Source organism: Stegodyphus dumicola, chromosome X1, assembly GCF_044657685.1.
Source record: "Stegodyphus dumicola isolate Sdum_Otavi_A_Nest chromosome X1, ASM4465768v1".
In the NCBI taxonomy this organism is placed as follows: Eukaryota; Metazoa; Arthropoda; class Arachnida; order Araneae; family Eresidae; genus Stegodyphus; species Stegodyphus dumicola.
Window position 1 is genome coordinate 228,394,096 of NC_140780.1, and position 18,555 is coordinate 228,412,650.

An 18,555-nucleotide genomic window follows, 5' to 3' on the forward strand; every position below is an offset into this window, starting at 1 on the left:
TGGAGAAGCCTCATCCAACATCATTTTAGTTCAGGCGCCACTGTAGAGACATTAGGATTTTTTTTGGAGCAGGCAAGATGAAAAATGAGCAAACGCCTTCGCTGGGAATCGAACCACGGACCTCTGGAATACCGGCCCAGCGTGCAGAACCACTACACCACGAACGTACGCTAGGAAGGCAGGAGAAATACCTTATAACGGAATCAAACTTTTTATACGATACCTTGCCACTATATTTATGTATGGTAAAATGTAATGCTCATCTTAAAAAAGGAAGTACCGACAAAATTTATAGTGATATTTAAATTTAGTTTATTTAGAGATAGTATTCAAAGGCCATGCACAAATTGAAGAGCTAAATGTTTGCATTTGTAGGTAACTAAAAATAAAATATTAGCTTAGGTAAAGTTTTCTTATGTTACTACACTCATGTCCATAAATTAAGGATAATGCAAAATCAGGCAAAGGAAGAGTTAGAAGCAAAACAAATTTGACTTATTTGTAAAGCTTATTTATTAAACAAAAGGTAAAGAGCAAAAAAAGATGCCATATGTTTGATATTATTAAAAAAAATTAGCGATTTTTTCTCCCTGGAGCAAATTACAAAAAACATCTATTTACAAAAAACCAATATTACATGGTTGGTATGATTGTTAATACATTGTATGTCTCCCAGACGATTCAATACAGTCCGTACAACGCCTAGGCATGCTGAATATCAAATTATCGATCTGATCTTGGGGGATATTACACCACTCAAAAAGCAATGCTCTCCGAAGTTCCGGTAGACATGTAGGAGGAGGTTGACGGGCTGCAACTCGTGGGCCAAACATATCCCACACGTGCTCTACTGGATTCATGTCCGGTGAGAATGCTGGCCTGTCCATATGGGTGATATCCTCCGATTGAAGGCATTCGCTTACGATGTTTGCACGGTGAGGACGGGTGTTGTCATCCATAAACACAAATTGTGCGCCCCTGGCGCCCCGAAACAAACGCACATGTTGTTCCAGAATCACGTACCGATAGATTTGGCTTGTCATGGTTCCAATTTGAACAAGCAGGTCAGTTCTGGAACCCAGAATAATTCCACCTCAAACGAGCACTCCTGCACCACCGCAACGGTGTCGTTCAATGATGTTTTCTTGGTGATAACGGGTACCTGGAGCTCTCCATATGAAAGTCCGGCGAGAATCAGACTGCAAGCTAAACCTGAACTCGTCGAAAAGCATCACATAAGCCCACTGTTGCGGTGTCCACGATGCATGCTCTCTACTCCAGGCTAACCGCAGGCGACAGTGAGTTGCAGTAAGGGGAACGCATCTGACAGGTCTACGAGCACATAGACCAATCTGCCCTAAGCGTCTGTACACGGTCTGCCTTGAAATTGTCGTACCAGTGGCTGAAGAGAGCTGACGAGACAGGTCTGAGGTTGTGCTCTGCATGTTTGTTTTGGCAGTAACTGCCAAATACCGGTCCTCATTCGGCATTGTAACTCTGGGGCGACCTGTGCTGTAACGTCTACTCACATTACCATCATCTTGGAATCGTTGCCAAAGCCTGGAGATGACACTCAGGGCAATTCCAAGTTCGTCTGATACTTCCAGTTGGGTACGCCCACATTCCAGACGGCCGATAATTCTACCACGTAAAAAATCATTCAAATGCGTCCTTTGTTTCATAACTATTCGGTTATTACACTGAAATGCTTATAAAGCGCCTGCGAACAATTTTACTTCTTTGCCTGTATTCCTTATATATCACTCTCTTACACTCTCGTCATTGTGACGTACCATCGGTGTCATCTGGTTACTTCCTGAAATTTGCATATGATTCTTGAAGATGTGTGTAGTGATTTTACAGGTGATATATTTATTTTAGAGTTCGATTTCCGCGTGACTCCGAATTATCCTTAATTTATGGACATGAGTGTAGATTAAGTGCCGAGAGTTTCTCTGCAGATTGTCGTGAAAAGTTTTGATTAATATAAATGTTTTCAAACAGATCACATCATTAATCTGCCTCAAGTTGCCAAATTTCTTAAATATTAGGAACTCAACATTATTAGCATACTACGCAATCAGAATTCTTCCTATTCAATATGCCAGCTACGTGCTTCGTCGTCAGAATTTCTGGATTTCTATGTCTCAGTGTTCCTACATCAGTACTTCTAAAATTTGCTTTTATTACACATATATAAAAGCTTATTGAATTCATTTAGAAATAAAATATTCTAAAAGCGCATTTAATATGAAATTAGGTTTATTTATTTTTATTATCCGTAAAACACAGTAAGTCAGTTATTTCCTTCAAATCCCGTTATTAGTTATTCATTCAATTGCTTGTTTCCAATCTAAAATTCAGCACTTTTAACGATGCTTCGATTATTTAAAAAGAGTGAGCGATTTAAGAAACTCTATGCCTAAATAGTACATCCGTACTGCTTTGGAAAAATATAACTAAATAGATGCCTTATGTTTAAAGTTGAATAGTTAATACCAGATGCAGCAACTATATTTTATAACATCATTAAATGTGTTTAATGAAACTCAAAAAAAAAAAAAAAAAAAAAAAAAATGATCAAGATGAAACTTAGATCAAGATGAAACCCAAGATCAAGAGCAAACTTCAGATCAAGATGAAACTCAAGATCAAGATAAAACTCAAGATGAGACTTTTCTAAGTTTCATCTTGAGGTTATGATGCAAATTTGGGGTTATATTCATTTACTGTGAACTTAGGATAGTTTTCTGTGCATACAAGTTAACAGTCTTTCCAGACGGCAAATGCCCAGTACGTAACATAACAAGAGAAATTTGCATCTCAACCTCTAATTTCAACGCTAATCATTCGCGAGTACAGTAGATTCCCGAATTAACCGGGGTAATATCGGGGAAATTTCCCCGGTTAATCCCAACAGCAGGTAAAAAACCGAGAAAAGTGGAATAACGTATGTTCTAATTAACACTAAAGTACTATTAACAATTTATTGATACTTTTGAGCAGTTTAACTTGGAGAATATGCTCATTCGGTTATGTAAATTAAATCGGCATTTAAAACAAGAAGAGCACACTTGAAAACACAAATAAGAAGGGTTTTGTTTATATTACTCTCGAATTTCTTAGAAGGGAATAGAAAACAGAAGATAAGTTCTGTTAATTTATTTTTCTGTACAGTTACAGGCTGTACAGTTAATTTATTTTTCTGATTCAGCAATTTATTTTTAGCTAATGTTTATAGATTCCAGATTATGTGCAGTTAAATTATATGTTGTTGGGGGTTAAAATTATGCCTAAATACTGTGATTTCGGTTTTCTGTGACTGCTATTATCGTTATCCCATGCATTTTCTTCTCCTTTCTGTATTTCCCATAGAAATTTTGTTGTATTCTTGTGGGTTGTGATAGTAATTTTTCCATTATTCCAAAATAAACTAAATAAACGTTTTATTAAAAAAGCCTTGCAAATTCGCCCCCTGTTACTCGGGTGTTAACAGTATGCTATGAACAAAAATAAACAAATAAGTTTTGGGTACATACAATATTTGTTCAGTATCTGCGAAAGCACTACATACTAATATTAATAAATAATCAAAAATTCTTTTTTTTTTTTTTTTTTTTTTTTTCTCCCCAGTTACGCTACGTAAGTGATTCTGCAAAAAAATCATTCATCACAAAACCTGATGAGACATGAAGGAGCGGTATTCTAATTTCGTTGAACAGGAGATGTGTACTAACTCTAGATACGTAATGGTTAGTTGACTTTGTAGCTAAAATAATGGCCTTGCAACGAAACCGCTCGAACTGCATTCCTGAGGGGGAGGGGAGAAGAAGGCTGTCCAAGCAACGGCTGTGGGAGCGGTCGGAAACTGTCTATACTTACGTGAAGTCTGAATTAAAATAGTTATAAGCAGCCACCGTGAAGAAGCGTCTCGGTGACCATTGTCGAGTAATTCCCAACTTAATACTTACTATCAGTTAGACGTTAAGTTGTCATGCAGTAAGAGAAATTTTGGGTAGTCGGCTTTATCTTGATTTGATTTTAATTGCTTAAAAGATCTGACTGAATTTAAAATAATCGCAAAGTACGTATTAAACGAAAAGCAAGCTATTCTGTCCTAGATTAAGCGGAATCTGTTGCATCCGAAACGTCCTAAGAACTCATTCAACGGGAAAGAATATATTTTTAGGAATCTTCGTGATAACGGAACGGATCAGAATGCATTGAGGAAGGATCTTAGCAATGCTTGACTTCATATGATGTTCTCTGATACATGAGAAAATTTTGATGGATCATGTCTGAGCGTAAGGAGTTTCCGTATTAATTAAAGCTAGGCGTAAAAAAATTCTACTCACTCGCAAAATAAGTCCAAGAAATTTTCTTTCATCCATGACAAAATTCAAAATGATATATACACTCGTGTATCAGTGTCTAAACATCGAAAATAAATTACAAAATTAAAACTAAAATATCCAGTCACATTTCTTTAGAAAATAATAATTCGAAAATTCTTTCCCACAACTGATTTGAATAATAAAATAGTTACTCTTAAAAGTCTATGGGAAGTTCATTCCTTCATAGTAATTTTCCCACCCGCAACCGAGTGCTAAAGCAGCTGAACACTAGTAGTTCGGCCCGCTTTTGAAGACCGGAGGACGGGCTGGCTGAATGGGAGTTTTCGATATTTTCTCCGTATGTAGCGTCAATACGAGTCAGTTCACATGAAAAGATTTCCACTAAAAGGCATTCCTCCACATAGGCAGACAGCTCTCAAGTTGTTTTCCTTAATCAATTATCCTAACTTAATTTCACAATTTTAACTGTTGTTAAAATGCACTGGCTATCTGGTTCATTTAATTATTTTATGTTTCTTTTACTTTGACTGCAATATAAATGCAGGCTTACCAATGGTCAATGGTTAAGACTATTTAATACAGGATGTTTGACCTGGAATCAAATTCCAGCGAACGGGCTGGCTGCGTGGTAGTTTTCGTGATTTTCCTAAAGCTATCACGTGAATAAGAGCCAGTTTTCCTTAGAAAGACTTCTGTGAAGGCTCTACTCGTCTTAAGCAGAGAGCCCTCGCGTGTTGTTACAAGCGAACAAAATCTAATCGTCGTCTGTATCAACAGAGTTTTTACAAGGTGATTCACATAGAAACGTATCCGAAGTTGTTGGTGAAGATCAAAACTGAATGAATAGAAGTTATTGAGTACTTACGAAAAGTTGGTGACTACAAAAATATCACATTATGCGCTGGATTTAATTTCATCTTCTTTAAGCATATATTAGCATGACGCAGGATATTTCTGGCAGTTCAAGAGTCTGTGTAGTGAGGTCTACCATCAAAGTATGTTATATCAGTATGCTCTTCTTCAGTGTTGGAGTGTCTGTGAATCCAAATTCTTGAAAAAAACTCCAGGAGGGAGTTGAATATTGACGGCTAATTGGGTTATTATGCAATTATTAGAAAGTTCTCATATTCTTAACAATGAATCTCTGGACATAACTGTATGTCTCTGATCCTATTGAAAGTACATTTGGCCAATTCTGCATTCTAATTTTTGCATATTTCGTATGAAATATCACTCTGTTTATTGCCAAATACGTGCAGAATCATATTAGCATTACGTATTCGAAAGGAACCAAGTTACTTTCCAGAAAACCTCGAGAATTTCTAGCCATTTTGGACTTATCTACGTGATTCGCTCTATATGGGCATATTTACGTGCGTTTGAGCCAAAGTGCATGCGTTAAGATAAAAAAGGCCATTAAAAGCAGCTAATGTTTTCACACAAATTTTCTTCCACGTCTAGATAGTTACTAATTTTTTTTATTTACCTGATTAAATAAAAATATTCATAAGTTAAAAATCTCAAAAATTTAATACAAATTAATTAATTGAATCTATGTTTTAAAATTTTTAGAGGTGCAATTAAGTTGAAATTCTCTTTGTATTTCAGTCTAAGCTCTTTTCAACTGCAGGTTCTAAGTAGCTCTATTGTGCCAGAATTAGCTTACGAAACAACAAATGTGGCTTCAGATTCCTCATTAAGGCCTGCTATAGTTCTAAAATATGTTGGTAAAGAGAGGCTTGGGCTACTGTCGCTCAAATTTTATCAATTTTTGGAGCATCTTTGTCGTGTTGTTTCGTTTTTGGTTCTTTACATTTCTGTCATCCGCGGTCGTAATCCAATAATGGAACTTCTTTCACACATTATTTTATTTATATATAAGAGGTAATTAATTATGTTACAAGTACAAAATATTTACATATGATTAACATTAATTGATGTCAAATGGAGAAGTACACGCCTGCATACTATCGTGCAGTTCTATCAAAACTTACGGTGGGTGCACGCTTGCGATAATCGTGCACTCACCCTAAGTTTTGATGTCCAAACCCTGATTCCTCTCCTGCGGCAATCAATCGCCAAAGGGAGTTGTACAAGCCTTTTTCCCTCGAATACAAGAGGGGGGGGAGGTATCAAACATTACAATCTTTTTATTTCATTTTATTTTACTCCTTCATTTATATTTTAGTCAGCTATTTTGCTCACATTATCAGGTTAATATCGTTAATATCTTTTCGCTATCAGGGATGAAATCAGTAGGAACATTCACATCTTAACGCGGTCCAGGGATTATTGAATGGATCAGGCATCAAGATATTTCAAACTGAAGCTAAACAATTTTTAACAAGCATGCAAATGTAATCATATATTTGTTAAAAATAATAAAAAATAGATAAAATAATTTGTGTCACTAGCAAGAGAAATTTAAAAAATGGAAAGTTTTGAAAATTGTATGCGCATGAAGTTAGAAAGTTTATTGTTTACTGCAAAGCACGGGTTGGTTACCTTTTCTTGGAACAAAACCAAATCTCGGACTAGCTGCTAGTCTTCAGCCGCCACTTGGCTGCTAGTGGGCTACAAATGTGGATGAGGAAGTTAAAGCTAACAGTTATTGGTTTGGCTTATTCTGATTACGGCTTCAGTTTAAAATTTTTTAATAAATAATGAATAACAGTTGTAATGTGCGGAGATGAAAAAGATAATAGTAAGTTAAAAAGCTAAAAGTCCTCACCTATTGTATGTCTAATAAGTCAAAATACATTGCCTTTTGTTAATAACAGAGGTAGCAAGTGTGTATTTCTTTTAATTTACATTTCTACAACTATTGTGCATCCAGTAAATACCTCCTTCACTATTTTCCTTAATTCGTAAAGATGTGATTAAAAGGACCTAATATGATAATTTGTGAAACTGATAAAATCAAATGGAATTTTAATATTGTTAAATGTTACTCAGAGTAGGTTTATTTTTTGATGTAGGTCTTTAACTTTAGAGTATTAACTGCAGTGTTTCTGATTTATATTTTTGTGTAATATGTAAATATAACATTTTTTCTACATACCACTTCGGTATAGCTTAGATAAGGATGAAAACTGTTTACAGTTTCAACCATTTTAAAATTTAAATCTTTATTTACAGTTTCCACTTAAAGTTATTTTGGTGTTAGCAGTTCATCCAGATAAACATCAGAAACGCGGCTTCGTTGATAATTATTTTGCCCGCTTCTTGAAAAAGACTATAAGGATTAATAATTTATTTTACTTTGTTTTTTTTAATTATCTACTAACTGTACCTAATTTCTACATTTACTTATAGGATTAATTTTGTTGTAGTTAAATTATGATGCCATCTTTTATTGTGTTAGATAGCTTACCATTATTTTTTAATTAAAACATAACATTATGTATAGGAATACCTCGCTTAGTCCTGTTAATTAATCATTTAGTACCGCATTAAATGAATCCGCATTGAGTGAAACATTATTTCTACAGTAAAATTAGTAAGTTGTTCCCATCAAATTTTGTTAAAAAAACTATTTACGTACTTACCTAAAATTAATTGAAAATAATTGAATGGTAAAAAGTACAATACGTAGGAGAAGACTTTTATTGTTTATTTACAGAATCAAAAAGAAAAGCATTATTTGTTAATCAGAAAATCAGTCAAAGATTTTGCACCAATTTTTCTTCTTTTTTCCTTCGTTCATCATTCACAAAGAATTGCATTTTCTAATTTTCGCCTTATTTCGATGCTCCTTTTTCAATCAATTCGCATGCTGTCTTTATAAGCCTCTTCTTTTATTTTGATGAAAGTTTCATGATCAAGAGGCTGAGGTTCCGTTTGAATACAGTACATCACATTGGCAGCATCCAATGAATCAAAGCCTAAATCATGTCCGAGTTTCAAGACTTCAGCTGAGAATGTATCCATTTGAAAATCAAAGCTGCAAAAATCATTAGCGTAATGAGGCAAAACATATTTCCTCACTCTTCTCGTATTATTTTCATTCACTTCATTCCGCGCATGCCGATATTTTCAATAGCATTTCAGACATTGCAATTTTTCCCAAATGTAATCAAGGATGGGGCGTTTTCACCAGAGGTTGGTTCAACTGCCTGTGAAAGAGTCCTTCTCAAATAAAAAACCTTAAATGTTGAAATAACCTCTTGATCCATAGGCTGGAGGTAGTATTTAGGAGAAGAAAAGGAATTCTGACATTATTACAATAACGAATTCAAACTTTCTAAATGCGTTCTTTTTTCTGACAGCATATATTATAACTCTATATTGCTTCCACCATTATTGATAATATTTTCGAGCACCCCTGATTAAATCCTCACGTGCCCTCGGGGGTTCGCGTACCACAGTTTGGGAACTGCTGGTATATATGATATGATTAATCATATAAGCTCAAATTTCTCACAAAGATTTAACAATTGCGTTAAAAAAAAGTGTTTACAGAGTCTATTAAAAATTTTTTTTTCGACTTGACTACGAAGTCAAAAGAGTGAGACAGAGTGGGAAATTACAATACTGTTTAATCTGCTCTTGATTTTTATTTCTCTAATTGCCTGAAAAATGAAAACGAAGCCAAGTGGAAAAACAACTGAATAATAGAAGATCGATTCGGTTTCGAGCATTGGCAGAAGAAATGTATTTCAACGGATGTATGCTTTTCTTGGCAGATAGCTCTTGGGTGCTTTGCCTTAATTTAGTTAATCGATAATCCAACAAGATAATGTATCTATCTAAATGATCTATTCATGTAAGTAAAAAAAATCCTTACTTCATCATAATAAAAGGACATTTTTTTCTTTGTTATTACGAAAGGATCACTTTCAGTGTAATCTTTAATTTAATAAAAAAAAAAATGTATTTTTTGTGTGTCGAGAGTGTGGATTTCCTACGGATTTGTTATTCGGGATTAATGTGAGATGGGACAATTCGGGAAATCATGCTTTTGTTACTCGGAAGCACTCAAATAAACCTTTTGCTTTTATTACTCGAATCGAAGAATGATAAATGAATGTAAGCCATGTTATTGCAAGAAATAGTAAATCTTAAACTGATTCAGGTAATCTGATGAATAAAAATCAGAATTTTTCTGGGATCATAAATGTAGTTTGACATGACATAAAGAGACATTTCTAAACAATAGCGTTAGTGAGTCTAAGAAAATTTATAATTTCCGTTTAATGTTTAAAACCATTACACGCTCGACATAAAAATCGACTAAGTGCGTTCTAACACAGTGACTGAAAAAGTGCTCTCGGCTTATCGCATATTTCTGTGGTATAACCTGACCTAGTTTCTCACAGAGTGAACATTGAACTTCCGTTACTCTTGTGAAACAATCAAGAGCGATAGGAAAATCCATTCACTGAAAACAATGGAAAAACCTGGAAAGAATGATAAAGATTCTAACAATCAATGAATTGAATTTTTGTATTCTTCTTTAAATAGCGAAAAAAAAATTCTCCTCTGTGTTTCTTGTATTGCTGTCGATGGATTTAAAAAAATACAGTGAAACTTCGCTATTTCCACCCTCGTATAAGTCGACTTTCCTCAATTTGCAGAATTTGAGAAATTCCTGATGACAATAATCATTTTGCTACACTAAAGATAATAAGCTAAGAAAAATTTTAAGGGCAGTATATAAGGTATTTTCTCCCTCCTTTTCCGCATGCCTTCGTGGTGTAATCGGAAGCATATGACGCGTTTTCGGGAGGTTCGGAATTCGAGTCCCGGCGAGGGCATTGCGCAATTTTTAATAACCTAATAACCTAATGATTCTACAAGAGTAGCCTCATAATGTGCATATATTTCAGACAAGGAAGGAAGCTCAACAAGAAGAGCTTAATACCCTAAAGTATACAGTTAATCCTCTTGAGGTGGAAAGCTAAGAAGATGAATTTAATAGTAAATGTATGATGTAATGCAAGAAGCTTTGCTGAAAGATGTATGCAAGACGCTTTGCAAAGTATAGATACAGCTCACCATTTCTTCGAGTTAAAGATGGTATAATAGATGTTTTAAAACACTTTTGCAATATCGAATATTGTTAAAATCGAAACAAACTGATATAAGTTTTTATACAGATTTAAAAACGATCTGCGTTATTATAAAATCAAATATATTTATGCATTGCAGTAAATGGTTTATTTAAAATATAAACCAATAAAAAAATTTTAAAAATGATTATGGGGAAGAAGATAGAAAAAGGTTATTTGAAATCCTTTGCATTAAAATAAGAAATATTTAGACATCTGTTGTTGTTTAGAAATCTTCTATAAATTTAAATTAAATTGTTAAAAATTCAAACGTTTTTGAAGTTAACGACGCTATTAACCGTATTTTATATTTATCAGCCAAACCTACATTCGTGTGTTAAATTATCAAATAAAATTTCGACAAAAAAATAACACTGGTAGTAAGAGTTTGTTAGGTGGCTGCAATACTTAAAGTAACTACAGAAAACAAAGAAGTTAAAAAACAGAATTTTTTTTTTCCATTAAAACATGACTAAAGATTTGACGTATACATTCTGGTAGTTAACGTAAACGATGAAGGATTTATTTAAACAGATTATTTTTCACAAATTAATTGGCCTTCAAAACATTATCCTTTTCTTATCTAAATTTATAGGTAGTGTACTGGCCTACAATTAGAAAAATAAGAAAAAATTCGAGGAGAAGATGAGGAGAACTACAAATTAGCCCATCTGAAATACTGGAAACCGAAGGGGTCTGCCCAGGCTCTCCTTCTGAAAAAGTGCTACTGCTGTCATTAACAAATGGTGAAAAACATATCCCGAATAAGAAGGATGGGTGGAGATGATGAGGCCAACAATTATTACGACGAAGGAGTTAGAGTACCGACAAGAACTTTCCCCAGGCAAGCAGCTGTTAATGAAGTCCGCAGCGACAGCAACAAGAAAGCTAAGGATAAATTCTTCCACACCTGAAATGAAAAAACGCCTGTCTAACGGCTAAGCAGAGGAGGAAAAAAGCCTGTCGGAAGAAAGCAGGTAGGTTTAAGGCATTGTCGGCCTAGGCCTAAGCAAAGGGAAAAGTTGAAACTGAAATTAAGTTTGTTATCTGCCATTCATCTCAGCCGGCGCTAGACTCTTTGCTTCACATCTAGTCAAATAGCAAATGATGGTGATTAAATCAGTTTGCCTTCACAATGCACAATTTCAAGAAGTCGTCAACTCAGCTAATATTTTGAAACATGCATAAGTGAGCTATGAAGAAAAGCGATTGGAAAAATCAAAGAAGGCCGGCAAGAGGGGGCAGGGAGGTCTCACTCAGGAATAGACTCTAGCATGAGCCAAAGAAATGTACCTTCAGCTAGAGGAAATGAGCGAGAACAGCAATGCACACCGTTAACAAGCATGCAGGTTCCCAAATCCCTCTGAACTCACACGAAAGGATGAAAAAAGGCAGAAAAAGTTGCCCTGTAGAAAACATTACAAAAATAATTCTCAGAAATGAAACTTTTTAAATCCGCCACTAAACTGCCACTAAACTTGCCTGCAGTAAGACTGCATCGGTAGATGGTTAGATTTGCTCTATTTTTCAAGATATAACACCTCAAAAAGGACCTTACTACAAATCCGAGAGAATTCAGCGTAAAAACACAATTAAATGTAATTATCACTTTTTCTGATTGGACAAAATGCAAAATTCCAAATGTAGCATAAATTAAACATTTTTCAATACATTGTATAGAAATCCCAAAGAGAAAAATTAGAAACTTCTCTCTTTAATTTCCATTATTACGCAAAAAATGACCCTCGAAATTTAAGTACATTTCAGAACAGAGTTTTGGTAAACCAAGAAAAACTACGACCGCAAGTTTAGGCGTAAAGTTTCAGAGAAATTTATGTTGAATATTTAGAGAGTTAAATTAACTACGCAATGAACATAGTATTTCTTCTTAATATTAATTACGCAAGTTGAGTGCTCTAGATTAAAACAATTACATAAAAGAAAACTCCCTAGAAATTTGGAATACTAGTTAAACACACTACACAATACGTAACTCGTATCGCGTTGCAGTTATTTTTGGTATTAAGTGGGCAATGTAAAAAAGATAAGAGAATGAATCTATTAAAAGTTATATTGCAGCCTAAATTTTGAGTGGGGAGGTCAATGAGTGGACATTAGCTCGTAAGCATTTCTTTGATAATGGTGATTTGATTTCTTTGATAATTGGTCATTTAGTAGCCACATCGCAAAGAACGTTGTCCAGACTGTATTATGGGGGGGGGTAACCGATATTATAACAGCGAAACGGGGGCAGATACACACATGCAGCTAGCTTTACGTAACAGTCAAGCCCTTCCCCTTGGCTTCTGACTAATAATCAGCTTCCACTAACTAAGTCGACGGTAAAAGCGCTGGACATTGACAGTTTAATTTGCGCTCAAAATTCGGTGAACGGACTGGCTCCATATGTAAGTTGAATATCAGCTAGTTTTCTATAGAACGTCCTCTACGAAGGCAATCCTCCTCTTCGACGGATAGCCATAAAGTGTCTTTATCACGTTGTTGTTGTGACTTACCTTATAAGGTACCAGAAGTGGTCGCAGCCCGATTCACCTAACCAAACAAGTTGGTCTTATGGTCGTAACAGTGCCACGTCTATTCTCTCCCTCCTTTCAGCATGCCTTCGTGGTGTAACGGTAGCACACTCGGAGCGTATTCAGAAGGTTCACTCGGAGCGTAACGAAGGTTCGTGTCCCGGCAAGGGCATTGCTCATTTTCATGTTTCCTGCTTCAAAATAACCTAGTGACTCTACAGTGGCGCCCAAACTAAAAGATGGGGGATAATGGTCTTCACCACCCGGATTTGGCGATTGGGTCCCTTAATACCCAGTCGCCCTTTAAAAGGGGGAGTATATAAGGTATTTTCTCCCTCCTTTCCGCATGCCTTCGTGGTGTAACGGTAGCACAATCAGCATATATTCGAGAGGTTCAGGTTCGCGTTCCTGGATGTTTTTGGAGGCAGGAGAGTTGAAAAACGAGCAACCGCCTTCGCCGGGAATCGAACCACGGACCTGCATGGGCGTTTTATGGTTTGGTTTGGCTTGGTTTATTGAGCTTACAGCAAAGCACACTAGGGCTATCTGCCTAAGGGGAGGGATGTTTTCGTGGAGAACTTTAAAAGGAAACTGGCTCGTATACGCGTTACACATGGGGAACCCATATAGCCAGCCTGCCGCGGGATTCGAAACACAGACCGAACTATCAGTGTTCAGCTACTTTATTGCTCGGCCTCTGGTGGATCCAACAATAACTGAAAAACAATACAACAATATTTTTCAACATCTGTATAATTAGTTTTCCATTAGGTACATTAATTTTCGTGAGCAGTTTTATTTTAAAACTTTCATATAAGACCATTTTACTCATGTAACGTTTTAAATTTTGTAACAGTTTATAGCTCATGAGAGGTTATATCACTTTTCCTTTTAATCCTTTCTTTTATTTTTTGTAAGCCTACTTTCTGGTTTATTTTCCTCCACCCCATAAGCGCCAAAGCTATCGAGCTATTTAGTGGCAAGAGAAAATTCACCCTATGCCTTGTATATGGCCAAAGTGTCAGTCAGTCAATTTTTTTTTCACTCATATTACCTTCCGTCTTCGGATATACTCCTGCAACTATTGCCAGGCAAGCCTGGAGACATTTATGACTGGTGAATGAATTTATTTTAAGTTCTTTCCCAACATTTCAATTTCAATGCTATGAAGACTGTTACTTCAATTCGTACTCTTCTTAAGTTAAGCAAAGCTCTCTTATTTGTTAAATAAGGATTTCATAGTTGTTTTAACTTATGATTCTTTAATGAAACTGTTCTAAATAAAGGATATTGACTCAAAATGCCTTAGCCTTAGCACTACACTTCTATTTCCCCTTCTAAATAGCAGGATTTTGTATATCATGTATGATAGGTGAAACATTTACCTGGCTGGCTAATTTATAAGAACTCGAGCATATACTGAACAAGCACATCTTCCAGAATGAAGATACAAAGCTTTAAACAGAGTTATAGCAGCATTTAATCCAGAATGCCCAAAAAAGTGCTGGTCCACCAGTGGCCGAGTGGATAGGGAGGTTAATCATCAGTAATTCGACAGCAGCTCGGTTCTGAGAAAATCAAATCGTTGTATGGGCTTTCTTTTGCTTTTCTCCGTGAATGACATGGATGCTCCAATACAAGGCAGTTTCTCTTACAAAGACTTCCTCGAAAGATAGCTCTTAGGTGATTTGGAATAATTAATTAAACCAAGCCAAACCCATAAATAACGTGAATACGACGCAGTTTGCCTTAGAATGTATAAATCCATCGTTGGGTTGCTAAGCAACTAAGCGTTCGTACATTGACAAGTTTTCTTTTCTAATAACACAGATCGCACCAGTGGTCGAAGCCGGGCTCGAACTCAGGCAAACGCCCTGGATCAGTGGAAGTTTTTGGTGGTTTTATCTATGTGTTACTTGATCACGAGGCAATTACCACTAGAAAATCCTCCAAGTAGGCAACGTTTCCTTTAGGCAGATAACACTCGAGAGCTTTGCTGTATCCAGGCAATATAACCTAACCAATATCGACAAAAGAGCCAGCTTTATTTCTTGATAATCTTCCTCATGTTTAAGGTAAGAACAAGTCAGTTTACGTTAGAAAGTCGTCCAGGAAGGCATTTCTCATCATGGACACAAATATGCTATTTCACCTTAAATTAAAAATCAAACATATTTAAAACGCTCCCCCTACAGAGATAACAATGAACTTGGCTTTGCAACGAAGGATTAAACGAACAAACAATTAAACAAGTAACTCTATGTTGTTTCATTCGCTTAAGGTATTTTCTCCCTCCTCTCCGCATGCTTTCGTGGTGTAATTGGAAGCATACTCGACGCATATTCGAGAGATCCAGGGTTCACGTCCCGGGGACGGCACTGCACATTTTTCGCGCGGAACAATATTCTTATTTTAAATACACTATAAGATTACAATAAATAACGTGTATGATAACGAGCCATTCGCAAGTTAACTCAGATGGAGCTAAGGCATACTGGGCACGTGTATTTTGTCTCCATTCCACCCATTCCCAGCTTAATCGTACTAGAGTGTATGAAAGTATAGACTGAATAAATCGAATATCCAGGAAGTTTTTAGAAGTTAGCGCGAGCTGTCTCTAAACGTTCCTATTATAAATATTCTCATACTGTTTAATTATCATAGAGTATAATTATTCGGTTAGGCTTAATTATTTATTTAACAGAAAATGACTTTCTAATGAATAGTGAAGTCAAGACACATAGAATGTAGAATCATGAACACGTTGAAAAAGAAACTCTTGTATCGGTTGTTTATATCTGAACGGAATAAAAAAGTTTGAGACTACGTATGTTTTAACGGTACAGCATTCCAATCATCCCATCAGTCAAACGTTACTCGTCTCTGATTTACCCAAGAGCGAAATATCCCCGAATCATCGAACTGTTTTCGTTCTCTTCCTGTGTGCGGGTCATTGAACACGAATGCCAGTTGAGTTACAAGCTATCCAGCAGTCATTTGCAAACGTTACTGTGCTTTTTACGGTATGGTTCAAATATTCTGATACTGCGAACGAGCTATGGGTAAGTATCAATATCTATAACGATACTTTCCCATCGGCTAAGCGTAATTCTTTTGTAAATATTTTGTACAAACCCCTGGCAAGAAATGTGTTTGAGTGTTTACTATTTCTCATGGTAAACTAATGAGTAATATTGCTCTTAACATGACTTTTCTTACCCATACCATCAAGTTTCAGAGACCAACAAATTTTACAGATATTTTGAACAAACACATTTGTAACCATTTAATAGATAACATATGATGGAAATAGTGATGGTTTAGAATTTCTTTTAAAAGTTGTGTTTACCTTAATTTTATAGTCCTATGATTTACAGTAAAATTTCTCTTGTGTTCGATTCCTATTACGTAGCTATCGAACAATTTCTCTGAAACTCGAACAATTTCGAACAATGATTTTACAAGCAATGTTATATATCTGTTAATTATTTTTTTAAACTGTACTTTTAGTTTTTGATCTTGTTTCAATGTTTGTTAAGCATGAAAGGTCTTAAAATTTTTTCAGTGTAATTTTATTCTATAAATATGTTTCTGCATTGCAATTTCATTAACGTACGGTGGTGGAAGAAAAATGGATTAATCTGTTAGAAATTATCGGATTTTCTATCTCCACCGTGCTATCGTGACGTAACTTATCATATCCAATAGAAGAGCAGAAGATCCGTGATTCGAGTCCCAGTGAGCTGATTTTGTACGCTTTATGAATTAGAAATGGTCTCTGCGAATCGGATTTGACTTTTGTATTTATATAACCGCTAAAGTGCGGAATCATAAAAATGCTTGCGAAAGATATCCAGCTTGAAAGAGGTGCCTTTCATAGATTATTTTTCACGCGAAATTGTACACTATACATTGCAAAATCGAGAATCTCACGAAGTGCTCAGGTTTTCATCAGGAAAAAAAGAAACGATATAATTAAAGAGAAATGCAACAAATAACAATATTAAGTATACAAAATGCGTGAAAATAGGCTTACAAATTTCATAGAAAAAGCTTATATTGCGTAGGAAATTTAAAAAGTTCGAATGATAACTCTCACATGTCACGGTTTGCTGTAGGAACTAGATGGATTAGCAAGGTATTAGTTTATTTAATTATAATAACTTATTTTACGTAGAACGTTTCTTCCACAGTTGGAAGTGAACATTCGTAAAAAGGATTTGAAATGTCATCATTGCTTAAATGCACTTAGTTTTTTTTAATTAAATATATAATTTAAAAAAAATATAGCACACTGAAAATTTAAGAAATAAAAAAAATAATGACTTCGATTACTGAAAGCTTTCATAAATGGGAAAAACACACACACGAAAAAAAAAAAAAAAAAAAAAAAAAAAAAACTACACAAATGTACATATGTAGCTTAGAAAGTTTAACAGTCTTGAAACTTACTACTGATTAGCACTTTTGAAACAACATCTGTCCCCAGATATGTTTGTCATTTGCATTTTTCCGTAATTCATTGTTAAGTTTATAAGAGAATCGAGAGAAAGTATGAAAAGAATAAGAGAATTGAGAAAAACTTACAAATTTATAGATTGGATTAGGATTATTCAATTATGGCAAAGCACACGAGGGCTATCCGCCTGAAGGGAGAGATGCCTTCGTGGAGGACTTTCTAAGGAAAACTGGCTCGTATACACGTTACACATAAAACGTCCGGCCCACCAGCGGCCCAGCGGTAAAGTCGCTGAACACGGGTAGTTCGGTCCGAGGTTCGAATCCCGCGAACGGGCTGGCTGCATGGGCGTTTTCGTGGTTTTCCCCATGTGTAACGTGTATACGAGCCAGTTTCCTTTAGAAAGACCTCCACGAAGGCATCCCTTCTCTTAGGCAGATAGCCCTAGTGTGCTTTGCCGTAATCTCAATAAATCAAACCAAACCATAAAACGCCCATGCAGGTCCGTGTTTCGATTCCCGGCGAAGGCGGTTGCTCGTTTTTTATCTCTCTTGCCTCCAAAAAAATCCTAATGTCTCTACAAAGTGAGATTGCCAAAAGCTCTAAAATATTCAAACCATCAGCTTAAATACTCAAACAACTAATTTGCATTTAAGGAGTTACAAAGATTCAAATCAGAATAATTGAATAAATAATTTGTTAAAATGTAATACTATTTTGTTTGCTTAGGTTTTTGCCTTAAAATGTTTGTGTGTATTGTAATTTAAAGTAAATAATTAATCTGTCTTATAACTAACAGTAATCATTATAATTAAAGTTTTTTTTTTTTTTTTTTTTTTTTTTTTTTTGAGTAAATTTCATTTTGAATAATAAAGTTTAATGCATTATTGCTAATGTAAGGTTTACGTGTTATGTATCATGGTTTATTATTGCTAATATAAAGTTTAATGTATTTCATTGCTTATATATGGTTTAATGTAATTTCTGCATTTGATATAGCATGACATTAGAATTAGTTAGCGTTTGGGGTATTAATCTGTTATGCTCAATTAATCCCACTGGTCAAACTTCTTTGGTAATTATTGCTATTAACTGGTAAATGCGATTATTATACATTATTTATCACAATTACCAAAAGATGTGGTTATAATTAATAC

The 18,555-nt window shown here is 35.2% G+C and overlaps 1 protein-coding gene across 3 annotated transcripts in view; it reads left to right on the forward strand.

The window, feature by feature from the left end:
* The window catches only part of LOC118197868 (uncharacterized), a 63,743-nt gene that overhangs the window by 11,553 nt on the left and 33,635 nt on the right, over nt 1-18,555 (forward strand). Inside the window, exon 1 of one of the 3 annotated variants that reach the window (XM_035369426.2) lies at nt 15,887-16,001. The exons of the other annotated variants lie outside the window; for them this stretch is intronic. Within the exon in view, the coding sequence (XP_035225317.1) occupies nt 15,998-16,001 (4 nt within the window). The 5' untranslated portion in view covers nt 15,887-15,997. Of the gene's footprint in view, nt 1-15,886; nt 16,002-18,555 lie in introns of those variants that run through there. 3 annotated transcript variants of the gene reach the window in all.